The sequence below is a fragment of the Oenanthe melanoleuca genome, chromosome Z, assembly GCF_029582105.1.
Source record: "Oenanthe melanoleuca isolate GR-GAL-2019-014 chromosome Z, OMel1.0, whole genome shotgun sequence".
In the NCBI taxonomy this organism is placed as follows: Eukaryota; Metazoa; Chordata; class Aves; order Passeriformes; family Muscicapidae; genus Oenanthe; species Oenanthe melanoleuca.
Window position 1 is genome coordinate 67279216 of NC_079362.1, and position 17651 is coordinate 67296866.

Genomic DNA, 17651 nt, shown 5'->3' on the forward strand with positions numbered 1-17651 from the left:
AATCAGCACCTTTTTTATTAATATGCATCATAAATAAAGAAATAAATAAAGGCGAGACACCTCATTCTACCAGGGAAATACAAATTAAATACGGTGCAACATCCGCTAAGCGATGTACAAGCAGGAGGTAACCCAGCAAGACCAGGGCCCCTTGCCATGGTGAAGCCAGCCCAGGCACGATGCTGTGAACAGCGTCAAGCCGGCCATGGCACCAAATGCTGGCATGGCCTTTCATTAACACTGTTCCCCACCTGACAGGCAGGTGAAGATCCCCACTACAGCAGGCGGCATGAACATGGCAAGGAAGGGGTTGACTGGCATTGCCTCTACCAAGGACCCCAGGACCTCCAGTATCCCCTTGTGTTTGTGCACAACACTTATCCCCCCCACCCCACGGCACTGCTCAGCAAGACCAGAAACCCTGTGCCAAAGGGAGCTCCACCCCTCCCTCCCTCCCCCGGCTCCCCAACTCCCTCTAGGAGCACCCCTAATCTACTTGCTGGGAGCACTGCCCCCAAATCCCTAGCCCAGTCAGGGACCCTGCCCTCATTCCCTCCCCTCCAGCGCCCCCCCACACTGAGCATCCCAGGGCTTCCCAGGCACTGGTTCCCTGATCAGTGTGGAGGGCACAGGGCCTCCCCCCAAAGCACCCATCTCTGCATGTGGTGGCACTACCCATCCCGGACCTATATAACACTGAACAACCCCGTGCCTTCCTCACAACCCCACACACCCCTTTGCTCCACACTCACACACCTACCCCGTCCCCCTCCACTGGCTGTGACCACGCTTAGCCGAGCCCTGCAGCGTGGCACTGCCAGGCCACTTGTCCCAGTAAAGCCCACCGGGAACCACTAGAGCACACGAGGACAGGGATGCTCCGGTGTGGGGGAGCCTACCTTGCAGTGCCCCAATAAACACAAGCATCAGCCCAGCCTTGCAGGGGCCCTGCCAATGCAGGGTGCTGTCACCCCTGCGGCTGAGGGTGCTGGGGATGCTGGAGGCTGCAGGCTGCACTGCCACCCCCAGGGAGGGGACAACCAGCATCCTGCACCCCCCAGCATCCAACAGCTAGGCAGCGGGGCAGCACTGCCCTGGCAGGGACTGCTTGGGTTTCTGTAGGGTACAAGTCCATGGCCTGTGGGTGCTGGAGACAGTGTGGGGCGGAGGGGGGAGTCAGGCGGTCCCTGGTGTGGCTGCATGCATGGTGATGCCTGGCAATACGAGGTGCAGCTCGCAGAAGAGCCCGGGGGCTAATTTGGCCTTTGGCAGCTGCACAAGGAGGAGCAAGAAGGAACCACCTATGGTTACTGTATTCTGTAATGGCAGGAAAGGTAAGAAACTAGCAAGAAGCTGTGTTTGTTCCTCTGGTAGGGTAGGCTGGCCCAGAGGAGCCTCAGCAGCCCAGGAAACTGTGCTTGGCCTCCTAAACGTTTCAATAGTCCTCGTCCTCAGGGTGGGTGACGTACATGATGGGCACCAGTCCCTTCTCAGAGCCAAGGCTGCACTGCAGCCAGTCACCATCCACCTTGGAGATGACCTGCAGAATATCCCCTTTGTTGAAGCTCAGTTGTCCTGCCTCAGTGGCAATGTGATGGCAAAGAGCTTTCACCTCACTGCAGGCAGAAGGAAAGTAGGGTTAGCTCACCTCAGGACACTCACCCCACCCAGGGACCATCAAAGGCCCACAGGAGAGAGGAAAACACCTCCTGCTTCCCTCCCTAGCCAGGCTCCCAGCTGCCCCCGCCCCAGCTCCCTATCACCTGCAGATTGCAGATTCGTGGTGGATGGATGCACAAGTTGCATCACTGCCCCAAACCATCCTCTGGTCCATGACTGTGAAAGGTGCCAGGCAAATTGCAATAGCTAGAGCCATGCCACCCTCAACCCAACCCATTCCAGCACCTGCAGGATTGTCCACTTGGTGTCACTCACCAGGTAGGGTGAGGAGACCCGGCCCCAGCTGATTGTGCCACAGCAGGTGCCTCGGGTGGTTCTGGATGGGGAGGGTCTGGCTCTGGGGCTGCTTCACGCCACATGCTAGCCCCAACTGTCTGGGCCACCAGCTGGAACACAGACTTGTCCAAGCTCAGCCAGCCAGAGGGCAACCTGGAAGAAGGAGACAGAAGCAGTCAGTGGCAGAGAAGTGAACCCGGGGAAACAGAGCAGCTGCTCTCATGGCAAGGTCACACCTTAGAGGTTTGGCTTCATGCACAAAGGGCACTGCTGGGCAGTGGCTCAGGTCTCCAGGTGAGGAGAGCTCAAATGTAGCACCACAACCTGGACTGGGAAGGACATTTCCAGTGGTCATTTTCAGGAGCAGTAAGGGTGTATAGAGGGAGAGGTAATGCAGAGAGCTCTCAGCAGCTGGGGGCAACTTCAACCTCCCCTACACCTGTAAGCAACAGGGATAGCTCCACATTCTGTTCTCAACATGTGGTTCTGGGAGGGATGAGGTGATGATGGGGCCATGTAGCAGGGTTTGGATGCCAAGGCTGTGGTAGGGCTCAGGCAGAAGAGCCTATGAGATGGACTGAGCAAGGGTATGGGAAGAATTAAGGCAGGCCGGCAGGACTGAGCAGGATTCCAGACCCATGATGTACCACCAGGGTGTACTCCAGCAGTCAGTTCTTGGCCTGACTTCCACCTGTACTGACACAGGTTAACAAGCCCTTCTCAGCCCCAAACCACTTCTGCTCTTACCTGTTTGGTTGCCTGGTCTCTTTTTGTACCTTCCGGGACCCAAACAAGTGTCCCCACTTGATGGGTTGGCTGCCCTCTGATGCACTGGTGCTGCTGTCCTCTTGGGGGGCTGCTGCTGCTGCTGCTCCCACTCTTTGCTGAGCGTCCTTCTCCTTGCTGCGCTTTAGCTCTGTAAGCACAGAGTCTGGGGGGCTGCCCATCCAGAAGGGCCAGCTCCGTTCCTTAACCTCTTCACCGACCACGACCTGCTGGGGCTTTTCCACGGGCTCTTCCACGGCTTCAGGACTTGGCTTGCTGGCTGCCTTAGGCCTCTCCTCCAAGGTGCCCTCAGCAATGGGACAAGCTTCTGCACCCTCCACCACCCCTTCTCGGGGAGGTGGTGCCTTGTTGGTCTGCACTGGCCTGGGCACAGGACTCAAAGCCGCCTTCTTCTTCTCAGAGCGGACGAACTTGGAGCCTTCGGCTGAGCTCTCAATGTAAATCTGAGAGGTCTGCATGAGCTGGTACCACCAGCCTGCCTGCTTGTCCTTCTTCCCCTCCCACATGGTCTCTCGCATCTTGCTCTGCTCTTCCTCTCTGTCACCTTCTCCACAGGAGGCCCCCACTCCCTTGACCCTCTTCTCACTCACAGCTTGCTGTGGGCTGTGCCCTGGTGAGATGTCACCATCCCTGGCACCCCCTTGGCATGTTTCAGGGGCAGTGCTGCAGCCATCAGGATCCTCACTACTGCCCCGGGTCCGCATCAGCTGCAGGGTGGAGTGCACGGAGAGCAGCAGGTCCTGTTTCACACGCAGCAGCTCCTTTTGCTGCTGCTGCTCTTTGCCCATCTGCATCAGGTGGTGCTCAAAGAGGAGGTCTAGGTTGAAGGGCAGCAGGGACAGAGGCTGGAGCAGGAGCAGGAGCTCCTCAAAAAGAGGCTGGCATACACTGTGAGACAGGCACAAGAAGCCCACTGGCTGGTAGTGTGCCAGGATGATGTCTGTAGGAAAACAGACATCAATTAGAAGAAACACTCTTGCCCTCATTGCCAAGCCACCACAAAGCTGCTGAAGCTATGAGGAAATGACATAGACACCAATTTTTGGTCACAGTGTGAGGCTCAGGGCTGGGTCAGGGAGCACCAGATGCTCTGTGAACCTCTCAAAGCAAACTGGCCCAGACAGAGCTTTGCAGTTGTACCTGCAGCCAGGACTTGCCTGGCAGACTATAAACCCAGATGACCTCTGCCACTAAATGTCGTGGAAGTAGGATGAAAATAAAGAGCACCAAAGCATTGGCACATGTGAAAATCCTATTCTTCAACTTCTGGAGATGAACAAGGAGCTGCAGATATCGCCAATACCAGTTCCCTGAAGATAGAGGCGTCAGGCACAGCTGAATACAGTCTTTCCAGGAACCTGTACTGTGAGTCTTAGCAGAGAATGAATCAGCATTTCTATCTCTAGCACTAATTGTTCACTTGATTTGACCACATCTACACTACCCCTCTGTCCTGCTTTATCTCACTACCAGGGAGAGAGCTGGGAATGGGATTTGTGGCCCTAGCCCAGCAAGACAACAAATCTACACCACAGACAGGACTTACACCTTACCTCCAATCCTTCCATTTAGCTCTCATCACCCTGACAGACCCAGCTTTTGCTCACACTTCCAGCTCTTAATGATGGCTTGAAAAGGTGGTTGTTTTCTGCTTCAGAAAGCCAGGATAAGCATAGACCCTATTCTATTCTATTCTATTCTATTCTATTCTATTCTATTCTATTCTATTCTATTCTATTCTATTCTATTCTATTCTATTCTATTCTATTCTATTCTATTCTATTCTATTCTATTCTATTCTATTCTATTCCATTCTATTCCATTCCATTCCATTCCATTCCATTCCATTCCATTCCATTCCATTCCATTCCATTCCACTCCACTCCACTCCACTCCACTCCACTCCACGCCACGCCACGCCACGCCACGCCACGCCACGCCACGCCACGCCACGCCACGCCACGCACCACGCCACGCACCACGCCACTCCACTCCACTATAAAATAGATACATTTGGTAATATCTGCTTTTCGTATGCCAGGTTTTCCTTTCCATGTCTTCCTATTTTCCATGCCCGAAAAGTTTCAGGTAAGTGTGCACACCTCCAGGCATGCAGAACTCTCAGGCACTTGGCAGGGAACATAGAAATTTGGGCAAGCTTAGATCTGATCTCCTGCAGATAGATTGAGGGATCTGTAATGACAGCCTCGGGTAATAGCTGCAGGCAGGAAGGAGAATGGAAGTCCAGGTTCAGGTGGAAGGAGCTGCATGGTGCTTGAACTTCCACTTGGGATTTCCCTTGTACACTGAGACAATGTACAGCTTAGTCCTGCACCTCAGGGCAGAGAAGAGCAGCCCACGCTGAGAGAGCAACAGGAGAAACACATTTCCATCCCATGCTCTATTTGTGTGCAGAGTTTGGCTCCCACTGCAGCCCACAGCCTTTGGGCTCTTACCTTCATGGTTATAAAGGTGGTTGAACCAGAACTCCAAGGACCGGATACTGCAGGAATGAAAAATTAACAGGGTAAGAAAGAAACAGAGAAAATCTGTTTGCCCCATTCATCCTTGCTGTTCTGCCACAAGAAGCATGGCTGGAAAAGGGCATTTACAAAGCTTGAGCTTGTGAACCTCAGGGAAAGAACAGTGGCTCAGCCCCATCAGCATGCCCTGATCATAGATGCCCAGCCTGTCACAGAACATCAAACACAGGTTTACATGTGCAGCTGTGACCTTGAATAACCACTGCAAGATTCCTCACTGTTCTGCTCCTGTGTCCTTAATAGAGCCTTATTCTGCTGAGAAAAGGCAGCTGTGCAAAAGGCAAATGATCCACAAAGCTAAGATTTGTGCTGGTGGCTCAGCCCAAAATATGCCAGTATCTTGTGCCAGTGGGGGAGAGTTGGGTCACCCTGTGTGGGGAGAGCAGGGCAAATCTTGTTTTTGCCTGGAGGAGTTATACAGCATCTGGAGATCTTGGGAACTCTGTTGCCACTGCCAGAGCTCTTGCTGACCACAAGAGAGGAGCAGGGCTTATCCCTTCACCCACAAAAACGTATCACTGCCTTCCTCTGTTAAACACAGCAGAGTGTGCACATTACTTATCCAAACTAGAAGGGTCAGTCTGCAGTCCTGGACCAGGGCAATTTCTCCTTCAGAGCCTCATGCCTTGAGATCCACTGCAGCTCCAGGAAACATGGGTTTAAAGAGGAATTTCTAAGAGTAATTAATGCATATATTATGTCTAACCTCCTATGAAATTGGACACACAGAGTTTTCTCACCTCATGTTTTGGGGCTAAAACAGACTGATGCTGCTTTTCAGTTGGCTACAGTTACTCATTCTCAGTCCTGACCTGGAAGGAGTTCCCTGAGGCTTATAGCTTCTTCCTTCCTTTGCCTACTTCGGGGCAAGGCTTCCCCTATCCTTAAGCTTTTTTCATGGTCAACTGTGCCTGCCTGCAGTCAAGGACCAACAGCTGCTGCCAGCCCTGGACAGGGACATGCAGCCACCCCTGGGGTCCTGCTTACTTGAGGAGGCCGAAGATGAACGCGTTGAACCTCATGGTGTGATTGGTGAGCTCCGTGTACTGGCTGATCTTGCTGTAGAGGCTATGCAGCAACTTTGTAGAGGGGCCTATGGAGAGAAGCAAATGACTGAGATTAGCTGCAGTGAGAAAAGCCAAAACTGCCCACAGGATGGAGCACCAAGGCAAGACAGATGTCGTCTGGGTGTCCATGTCTGTGTGCATTGCCTCTCCACCATGCCAGTGCTAGCTCACTCCATACCAGAGCTTAGACCACACACGGGAGATGGGCTGAGATCTATTCCAGACCACCACTCCATTGGCTTCAAATCAGCATGTGAAGAGAATATTGTGGTGTGTGCTTATAACCTGGGGTGTCTGCAATCATACAGATAACTGCAGAGCTGAAGATTTACCATAATCAGGCTATGAGGCTTCCCAGTGTGATGCAGAAACCAATGTGCAATTAATTCCGTTGGAGTTTTTGTCTCCCCTTTTTTATTAGTTTGGCCTGTTACAGGAGAATTTGCAAATTTCAGGGGAAATGACAATAAATACTTGGGTAGAACAGCACAGTGTCTTTCCCTTCTTGCAAGAGATGGTCAATGTGCATCCTGCTTCAAGCAGGAAAATGGGTGTTTTGCACTCCCATCCTCTGAGCCAACTTTCCCCAGTACCTCACAACTACCACAGGCACTGCTGAACAACATCCATACCTAGCTGGGTGGATGCCTCCACGACGCTCCAGGGAATGTTCCTCCTCTGGCCAATGATCATGTCCAGGACGTAGGCCTTGAGCCCATCACTCAGAATGTCCCGGACAGCGGGGCACAGGTATTTCAGGATGAGATGCCCCACATTGGGGCTTACAGAGCTGTTCCCAAGTTTGGCCTAATGGACAACAGACAACAGGGAGTGTGTTGGTAAATGTTTCCAAGGTGCAGATGCATGGAAACAGTCCAGGCCCACTTCTCTACTACAGACACCCAGCAAGCAACATTCAGGCTCAGCAGCTCCTTGAACATGCAGGGTCTTTGCTTTCACTCCTGATGCTTCATACACCAATTCTGGATTGCTCTCTGGATTCCCCAGTCTGGGAAGTGGCAATAACTTGAAAAAAGAATATCCTAGCTTGGGGAGATGATATCCCAATTAGAAAGGATGCCTGGTTCTCCCAAAAGGGATAACAAGGCTCTCCTGCTGGACAAAGAAAAGAGTTGGAGATATTCCTGCTGCTGTAGATTTTTTCGTACCTAATTTTGGAACAGGAAGCACCAAGCCACATAGAACTACCAGCAGTGAGGGGTTAAGGAACACTTAACTAAGTGACATGTCAAGCTTTAACTCCTAGGGGTTACTATAAATAAAAGATGAGGGAAAAATCGATGGCCAGAGCTCAGACTGAGGTGAAGAAGAAGCATGTAAGAGCCCAGCACCAGCAGAGCAGGGACACATTGTTCTTCTTACAGCGTTTGAGCTGCCAAGGGGTCTATCCAAATGGGTCAGGCAATAGTGTTCAGGGCACAGATTTTACCAGCTGAGCTGGAATTATACTGACCAGTTGGCACTGGTTCACAAAAACCCTGAACTGAAACTGAACTTGGCTCAGGAATAATCCTGTCAGATCCTCTGAGCACGGCAGCAGTGGGGATGGATGCTGCCTTTTGACAGGTGATGCTCAGCCCCTGGCACACTGATGCATAAAGAAACCCAAGGTTAAAAACACAGCATTGGCTGATAAGCAAAGTAATGGGGGAATGTTGCAATTATTCCCCAAGCCTACGCTGCAAGAATTGGAAAGTCACAGTGAAGCCCTAAAAAGCCATGGGAATCTCAATAGCTCCAGTTATGTCGCACTGCAATCTCTGCATCAGCAACAGCCGTAATTAGGGGAAAATTACACTGGGCTCTGAGATAAGATTGAATGATTTTGGAATCTGTCCCAGTCAGATTTCACCTTGGGGATGGCATGCCAGGGAGCTGTCCTGTCCAAATAGTGTCACATTGCTGCCCAGAGTCGCCTGACTGAAGCAGAGCATTCAGCATTGAGAAGAGGCACCACAAACATGCTGGGTGTCACAGGACTGCAAACAATGCCTGGTACAAACAGAAGCAAAATTGCTCTGCTTCTGAGTTATTCCAGAAATGGGGGATGAGGGAGCACAGGCCTAAGGCAGCCAGCCCCGCAGATGTACTCTAAATACCCTAATGAATTCATGGTAAGGGCTACAATGGGGGTGACCAACTGCCCCAGATGGGCAAAGTCTGATGCACTTGTTTATCATTACTAAGCCCTGTGAGATGCTGAGGGATGGGGAACATTGCACTGTGCCCTGGCACCAGTGCAGGCCAGAGTCATGGCACATGTGGAGGAGGGAGACACATCTCTCCACTGTGTGAGAAAGAAGAGCTGGTGTGCTGTATCAGACCAGAAGGGCAGCTGGCCTGGTGTTCTTTCTTATAAAGATCTGTAAGTACACAAGAAAGAGTTAAGCCAGAACAAACACACATAATACTTGCCCTTTATACTTTCACAGCCTACAACTACTTCCAACTCAGAGACTAAGCTATTATTCCTGTGTGTTTAGTAAACATCAGTGAATTTCTCTTCCCTGTGTTTTTCTGATCTTCCTTTAAATACATGTACTTACTGCATCAAGCAGCAGGAATTGTCAGAGATTTACTTTCTGCTGCACGGTGTGCCATCACCTTTGATTTGTCCTTGGTATACTCCTGCCTTTGTTAGACAACCTGTAGTTTTTGACTGGAAGAGAATGGAGAGGCAATCTTGCACTGTACTCTGCGTGCCACTCAGAATGAGTTGGATGCAAGACATACCTTCACCCCTGGATCCCTGCTGGTTCCAAAATGAGCCACAATCAGGTCCACAGCAGTGTTGATAGCCTTCACCAGACCTAGAGGAAAACAGCAGGTCAAGGAACTGCCCAAGGGGCTTCTAGGACAGACTCTACAAAACACTCATTGAAGTAATCAGCCAGGGGCACTGCAAGCCCGTGACTTGACACAGGCCCTCTCTGCCAAAAAACATACAGAGACTCTCCTAAATCCTCATCAAAACTCTCCCTGCTGGTTCCAGCACTCACTTATCAGTCTGCCAGTAGGATAACCTGTCAATATCCCAAGGGACAAGGACCATCAACTTCACACCCCATGTCCTGAGGCAGCAGAGATGGGATCTGAGGCAACGTGTCTTTTGCTGCCTTGATGCCACAGGATGGCAGGGCAGAAGCCTTGCATTTGGCAGGTTCTGTCATGACTTTCAGTAACAAGCCAGTGGTGTGTAATCTGCTATCTCCACCACGATAATGTGAGAACAGAACTGAAACAGAAGGGAAAGCTGCTACCTGGTAATCATGAGCACATAGCTGGCAAAGACATGGGAACCTTTCTGCACATCCCTGGCCTCTGAGATGCTGAGCTGTCAAATCCTGCCACACTGCCTGTAGCATGGATCCCCGCACAGCCATTTCTTGTCCTGCTCAGGAGTCCTTTCTTCCACTTTTTTATATAACTGATGCAATTTTATATCACTTATGTACGACTGAACAGACTTTTTACCTGAATTACAAAATCTCACGTGATCGCATCTTCAATGTCATACAGATACACATGGGTCTATCTTCGTATATAGAGCCTGGGGTGGCTGTGTGCCTTGCCTTAAGGTCACAGTTCTGTGCCTGTCTGCTCTCTTTGCCCATTCTTGTGCACCTACGATGCTTTCTAATTATATTTCCTGGGGCAAGCAGTTCAAGCACACTCCAAGCACATTGCATGGTCCACCAGAGATGCATGGGCTCACCCTTCTTCTGCAGCAAGTCGATGGAGATGGACTCTGTGTTGCCATCTGGGGAGAGGCAGAACTCAGCAGGCGGTTTCTCCGCTAGCGAGAAGTAGTCAGGGAAAAAGTCATTGTAGGTAAGCTGGAGTTGCCTCATAGACTGTCCTGCAGGGACAAGATAGAGGGGACAAGGATCAGTCTCAATCCTGCACACGAAAGCCTCTTCCATGTTGTTTGCTTTTCCCAGAAGCAACCTGCACCAGTAGCAGTCTTCATGCCAGCCTGTCCTCTGCTGGGACAGCAAGGCTACAGGCTTGCTGCTACCCCAGCAGTGGTTTGTAATGTGTGCCTGTACAACTGATCCCCCATGGCCTACCCAATGTCCACCTCCAGCTTGACTGGGGGCCCATGGGTTCTGGAAGATGGTCTTTGCTCTCATGGCTGGGGCTAAGGGAAACCTTGCTGCTCCAGACTGCCTGTGCTGCTGCAAGCAGGGTCTAAAGTCCCAGCACAGAGAAAATTATTATTTGTCACATATAGGCATCCACAGACAAGAAATTGCATGTTTGCTGCCTCTTCTCTGGGATGGCCTCTGTTTTCAAGGGATGACATCCATAGGCATTCTCCCATGTGCTTAACTTCCATCTGCTTGACTGTGTGCTACGTGTATTTTCCCTTGAAGAAAGATGGAGAAACTGTTTGGGTTGGCAGAGTGAGGTGTAAGGCTTTGAGGAATTCCCTCCATAGCTTGAGGCTAGCCTGTAGAATGCTCTTCCTCCCACAGACAGACCAGACTGCTCTCTCCACATGAGTCTTGGAGGCTCAGTCTGCCCCTGTCATCCCTTCCTGCACAGGTTTTGGAAGACAAGGAAGACCTTAAGAAGGACAGAGTCCTGTGAAGGTCTTTAGTGTTGCCAGCTGCCTCGTGGAATCTACAGCTCAGCACCCAGCACATTGTCTGGGCTGGGGTAGATGGTCAGGCACCATGGGGCACACACCTGAGATCTCCAAGGGGCCCAAGTCCTCTGTGAGACAAACTACAAGCTATCCATAGTCCAGAAGCACTTACTGAGGTCTAAGCGGGCTCTTGGGCCATTCACTTTGCCCTTCAACCCAGCTCAGAGCTGGACCTGACTGCTCTCACCTCATGAAGAAGGAAGGCTCCACAAAGATCAGAACCAGTGAAGCAACTTTCACCTTCCTCTTGGACCCTCCAGCCCCACTGTGAACAGATGTATCATCCCTCCTGCTCTGAGCAGGCACAGCAGTGATGAATCCAAGCTTCATCTGAGCCTCAAGGAAGCTGAGCCTGAGTCCCAAGGTGACCTCCCAAGACCCCTCCCGCAGAAAGGTGGTGCGCACCGTTCAGCTTGCAGTGGAAATGGCTGGTGCTGAGAGCGCCAGGGAACTCAAAGATGGGGTTGCCCCGGTTCAGCCGAGGCTCTTGCTGCCTTCTGTCCAGGCTGCCCGCTAAGCTGGGCAGCCCTGAAACGCGGTCCAGACCCAGGGGGTTCCTCCGCCTGTACTCCCGCCACTTCAGCGCTTGGGGGGAGAGGTGGTTTGCTGGGAGTGAGCACCGGACAGGATGATGAGAGAACACGGGAGGATGCGGAAGGGAAACGGGAGGGAGAGGAAGAGAAAGATGGAGGACAGAGAAACAGAGACAGCACATTACTCAGAGGTCCAGCAGCATTTCAGGACATTAGCACATGCACATGGAGACAGGTGGAGGTCACTGCCTGGCAAAGCAGGGCAGGAACTTGGGTGCCCTTGTGGCTGCAGGCACAGAGGCAGCAGGTTTGGGGTGCAAGCACCTGACATGGGGTGCTGTAAGATCAGCAGCCCACACTGCCCTCTCTGGAGACACAGTGTAGGAGTTGGGACTGGAGGGACATGCTCTTACTATAGGTCTTCCTGCAGCATCCAAATGCAATTTTATCCTGGTCTGTGGCTACAGGAAATGGTGGTACTATAGAGAGCAGCCATAGCTACAGGGAGCTGTAGATGCTCCAGACCAGCACTCCCTGGAGGATGGATACCTACCATTGACAGGCCGTATTCCCATGCTGTTCAGGGTACCAGAGCTGCTGGTCTCACTGCCACTTCTCCAGTGTGAATCTGCATGGCCTCCTAGTCTGCTCATGGACATGGCACCCACCGAGAGGGGTGGGAGGGACCCACTGTGGAGTCGGTATTCGGAGAGCGGTGGGCTTGGCTCTAGTGGAGCCTCCTTCTTGGGAATCAGCTTGGGGTTCTCCTTTTGCCTCAGGGTGTCAGCTTTGGTGGCTTTGGAGGGCTGCATGGCACTGACAGCAGGGGACGACCTTGTGGGAAGCAGGTTAGCAGAGATGGGGCAGGACCTGCTTCTGGGGGGCTGGCAGTCTTCAGCTCTCTCTGCAGTGGGCGAGGAAGACGAGTCCACGCTTTGGAAGAAAGGCACGTTGCATCGCACGGGGGAGTAACTGCCCAGCGGGGACGGGCGGGTTGTTTCGGGGCCGGGCTTCTTGACGCCCCCATCGCCGCGCGAGGCGGCTCCGTCAGCCGAGCGCTGGGTCACGAGCGTGCCATGGCCTTGGCTCCCCGCCACCGCCTGCTCCGCCGAGCTGGCCAAGGCCGAGGACTGGGAGCTGGAGATCTGCTGGCTGGCAGGCCGGTTGCTGGACAAGCTGTAGAGCTGGGAAAGGCTGGAGGCAAAATGGCTGTGCAGAGCACGTGCCTTGGGTGGCTTGCTGAAATGGTGCTGAAAAACAAAGGGCTGGATGGGCAGAGTTGTGGGACGCTGGTCCTTGCTGTAGCGTACCACAGGCTTGCTGTCTGCACCACCACCTTCAGGGAGAGAAAGAGGAAGAAAGCATGAGGATGGACAGTGCAACCATCACCCTCAGTCAAGCAGAATACAGGCAAAAGGGAATGTGCTCTCTGTTGCAGGACAGAGGATGAGCTAGAGGCCAGTTACAGAGCGGTTCAAGTCTGAACTGGTTACACACATCAAGAGCTGGTAAGATAAAAGATACGTGACCCCAGGAGCAGACCTTCCAGCTGTCTGGAAGAGCAGAGCACCGTACCAGGACCTTGTCTGTCCTGCTAGGGTCACCAGCCTCATATCTTTTCTCAGTCTCTTGTTCCCTGGACTGCATAAAGCCATGGGGTCAGGTGGCTGCCCTTGAGCTGCCTCTGCCCAAGCAGTACCACAAAGTCAAGGCCCAACACTTTGTGGTACAGTCAGACTTCTCATCACAAAGGGCTGTCCCCTCCACAAGCACTGCAGACTCGCACAGCTCAGCACAAGCATTACATGCAATAGCACTGCAGCTCTGCATCCCACAAGGCAATATATTGTGCTGTTGCAAAGGTTGCCTGCTTCCCTTTCTCCCTCCCTCTTCTTTTCCCTGTCACTGTCCGCACTTTGGAACACAGAGCTTCCTTCATTCCCCTGCCTCTACCAGACCTAAACAGACATTCCCAACATTCTGCCTCCAACCTGGAAAAGTGCCAGGATGTCCTGAGGGAGTGTGGTAGGCTGATCTACATGTGTACATGCCTCCAGCTCCTGATGGGGCCACAAATATCCTGAGGGACACATCTGAAGTGTGACACTGTGTATTCAGTGCAAAACATACACAGAACCGGGGCTGACTGAGATGCCTCATTGACCCTGGTGTTACTTGCCATGGGGTGTTCCAGACCTTTCTCCCTGTAGCTAGCTTTCAGCAGGGCTTGCTTTCCCTCTATCCCCTCTCAGAGCTTCTAGGCTTGCAGGCTGCTCTGGGATGGAGCAAGGCAGATATCACAGCTCTGATGGCTATCTTGCTGTCACAGTGCAGAAAGAGGGACCCTATCAGGGTGGTGGACAGCAACTGTTGGGATATATTACCCTGAAAGCTCCTGTCTGCCCCCTTCTCCCTGAGCAGGACCTGCTCCTTCAAAGCCCTCCCTCTGAAGCTAAGAGGGCTGCTGCCATGCTGTCCTCTTCCAGCAGAGATCTGCCTTCACTGCCTTCCCACACCAAACACGCATTCAAACAAACAGGACAATAACTAAAAAACTTTTGCTCCAGAGGCCAAAATCTCTCCCACCCCTGCCATGCCAATAAACCACATGTTCTTACCTCCTCATTTTCAGAACATTAAGTCGAGACAGTCTGTTAAGGCATCACAATTTTTTAATGTAGTAAGGGCTATTTACTGCAGTGATTTGGTTAGAGGCATCTAAGAAGGGTGTTTACCTTTTTTTTTCCTCCAAAGGAAGTGTCACAACTTCCTCGTAAGGACAAGTGACAGCAGTATCAAGGTGGAAAACAACTCACAAATTACAGGCTTCCCTACAGAGATAACTGTGACAGTGGCTCTCCCCGGAAACCTTTGCTGCAATTCACAGCACTGTGGAAGACATGACCAGGATATTCCCGCAGAGATATACAGATTAGACTGCAGGACTCACACTGTTAAGTCCTAGCAGAAACTGTGTAAGTTTCCTGCACCTGCATGGAAAGGAGACTGCTGGCTATGCCTCTTCCCTTTCCACCTCTGCCCCATGTAACTCCAATGAAGAAAGACTGTGACTCTGCTGAGCATCTTCACAACTCTGTCTTAGGAGCTAAGGGCAGGTGATTCTCATGGACAAGCCCAGTAAATACCCTGGAAGGGATACAACCCTTCAAGCTGCACAGATTCTCTCAGTATTAATGCCATGTCCTGCTAACACAACATGAGAGGTTTGAACAAAACCTCTGGAGGCTTTAGAAATACAAGGACAAGACACTTGCACTGATGTGAGAATGAAAGGCTTTTGTGACAAACCACAGCAAGGTTTTGTCTCAAGGACTGGCAAAACCAAACTGCCCCGTCACTGCTCTCTTATCACCCCTCATGTTTCCCTGCTGTCCCCTTATATCCCAATGAGCTGCCTTCCTTTTTATTTCTCCCTTCTGCCTAGTTTGGCTCCTTACCGTCTGCTCGAGCTCTAACATCTTTTAGTCCGTGGCCACTGGCAGAGCCACCCGAGAAGCTGGCATCTGCCTTCGTCAGCAGGGAGAGAGAGGCTTGCTCACCTGCCCCATGCCCACTGGGGACCTTCTCACTGGAGACCGAGTCCTTGGTGGAACACAAAGCCTGGCTGTCCCCAAAAGCATGATTCAAACAGAAGCCCTCGCAGCTGCGGTTCAGGCCATGGATGAAGGGCATGGGTGGAAGACTCTGGCTGCGCCGAGCTCGTTCTTCAAGGAAGGTTGGGCAATCCCGCTGAGTTTCAGGGATAGGAGAGAACTCCAGGGAAGAATCACCACTAGGGCGGAACGGTGGGGAGGTGCCGTTCTTTTTCCGTCCTTTAGCCAGTTCAGCAAACGATGTCACCCTCTTGGGGGGTGAGCTCTGAATGGGTATTGCTGGGCTTTCACTCAGCTTGACTGGACAGCTCACCATGCGCTCCAAGGAGCCCAGCCTGCTGCCAGGACTCCTGTCCAGGTTCTGATCGTAGCTCCTGGAGCGCTGCCGGCTTGTGTTGAGGTTCGGTGGTGACACATTGACATAGACCTGACCCTCAATCATGTTCTGGCTGGATTCTCCCTTCGGCTCCTCTTCACTGCACTCTACATTGCCTTCTTCTTGTCTCAGGTCGGGCCTTCTGAACAGATAGTATTCTGTGGGCTGGGCTGGGCTACCCTTGGTCTGGTCTTCTGAGCAGCTAGTTATGGAAGATCCCGCAGGGCTGGGGGATGACTGGGAAGACAAGTCACATGTGACTAACTTGTAGTAATTCTGAGTAGCCACAACAAGCCGTGCTTGGCTCTGGAAGCAAGCAGTGAGGTCTGAGCTCTCTGACGTGCAAGGCTCACAGTGGAGATGGTAGGAGTTGCAGTTAGCGTCAAGGACAGGTGAGGAGGAGTGTTGACACCCACACACCTTCCCCGAATTTTCTGGGTTATGCGACTCGCAAGACATCTTGGATTCAGTGGGCGATGAATGTAAATCCAGGTAAAAAGCTCCTGTGTCTGAGTGGCTGCAGAAGGAAGAGTCACAGGACAGGTTAGCTGAATTCAGGTTGGATTGAGACTGACCATTCATTTTGTTGTAGAGAGCACTGAAGTTCACCAGGACCCCATCAGAACTGTTGCAAGAAGAGTCACTGATGTAGCCCATCTGTTGGTCAATCACTTCAGACTGACTCGATGAACTGTAGCAGCGACAGTGCTGGATCTCTGAGCTGGAACAACTGCATGTCCTGTGCAGGGCATCCTGATTCCTCAGCGGTTCACCTGCGTTCTGGTTCCACTCCTGGTCACCACTGTCGAAGGAGAAGTTGGAGGAGCTGCCACGATGGCAGCTGCATTCATCCAGCTCCATGCGCTCCGAGGCCTGGTGGCACCTGTTGGCATTGTTCCTCTTCTGGATGTCGTCACTGCTGAGTTTGTCCTCTTGCCCGTCCACCACACCAGACCGGCTGGCCATGTTCCAGGATTTCACAATGTGGTTGGAGTCGTGGAGGTGAAAAGGGGGCAAGGCCAGATCCTGCAGATTGAAGGGAGGTTTGCCATCGACGAGTGAGTTGTGAAGGTGGAAAGATTTTTGACCCAAGTCATCCCCAAAAATACTGAGGTCTTCACCCTCACTCAGCAGGAAAGGGTTGTGTCGCTTACTGACACTAGGGACAATCAGATCCCTTGCTTTTCTTTCCTTGTTGTCTGAGGCCTCTGCTGAGGTTTCAGAGGTCTGGAGAAAGCTGCTGTACACCAAGGAGTCAGTCTGTGACAGGTCTCTGTCTGGAAGAGCAGAGGTCCGTGTAATGCTGAGCTCTGGCTGGCAGAAGGGGTTGGTCCTTTTGCTCACGGAGCAGCACTGTCTGTCGGGGACCTGGCAATGCACCAGGGGAATGTGATGGACAATCAGCGTCTCACCAGTCAGTTTGGGCGGACTATCCATGGTAAGGAATACTCTTCAGGGCATCAGTGAAGCTGGTACCACCCATGAACAGGAAGGGCTGCACATGAGAGGCAGGGAGGACACTTCTCATGAGGGAATTCAGATACCTACAGAGAGACAAAATCACAAAGGAGTCACCTCTCGGGAAAGGCAGTGACTATTTAAGCATCCTTGGTTTGACTGAAGATTACACGTGTTGACAAGGATCAAACAGACTGGTTCCTTGTCAGCACAAGTACCTGAGCAGGAAGTCCTTCTTCTGGGCAACAAAATATCACAATGTAAAAGAAACACGTCACCCTCCATGAAGGCTCCTGGACAACACTTGTGATTCCACCTGACCCTTCTCAAAGTTTTCTGAAGAGAGTAACTGATTTCAGTCAAGTGGCCAAAGGGCTGCACAGGATTTGGGCCAAACAAAGACCTCACTGCAGATGGCACTGTGTGCTCACAAGAAAACAGCACAGGAAATAGTCTGAAGTGAAGCACTGCACTCTGGTGAGAGAAGCCTATCTTCTCACACTGGATTGAACATCTTTGCTTCATTTGACATACACTGAACCTTCCTTCAAGAACCAAACACAGCAAGGTCTTGCAACAGACACACAAATACATCCAGGAAGAGACTGGAAAGCAGGAGCCGACTGGAAAAGAAAAGCATCACTCC

At 51.9% G+C, this 17651-nt stretch overlaps 1 protein-coding gene across 10 annotated transcripts in view; it reads right to left on the bottom strand.

The window, feature by feature from the left end:
* The window catches only part of RUSC2 (RUN and SH3 domain containing 2), a 57684-nt gene continuing 40033 nt past the window's right edge, over positions 1-17651 (bottom strand). For 5 of the 10 annotated variants that reach the window (XM_056513178.1, XM_056513179.1, XM_056513181.1 and 2 more), the window contains 11 exons: positions 15016-17091; positions 12111-12893; positions 11430-11630; positions 10089-10232; positions 9107-9183; positions 6985-7159; positions 6273-6378; positions 5199-5245; positions 2704-3682; positions 1936-2109; positions 1-1616 (listed from right to left, as the gene is read on the bottom strand). In XM_056513178.1, the coding sequence (XP_056369153.1) occupies positions 1436-1616; positions 1936-2109; positions 2704-3682; positions 5199-5245; positions 6273-6378; positions 6985-7159; positions 9107-9183; positions 10089-10232; positions 11430-11630; positions 12111-12893; positions 15016-16984 (4836 nt within the window). In that variant the 5' untranslated portion in view covers positions 16985-17091 and the 3' untranslated portion in view covers positions 1-1435. The remainder of the gene's footprint in view (positions 1617-1935; positions 2110-2703; positions 3683-5198; positions 5246-6272; positions 6379-6984; positions 7160-9106; positions 9184-10088; positions 10233-11429; positions 11631-12110; positions 12894-15015; positions 17092-17651) is intronic. The other 5 variants (XM_056513187.1, XM_056513186.1, XM_056513185.1 and 2 more) reach the window with 3 other exon arrangements.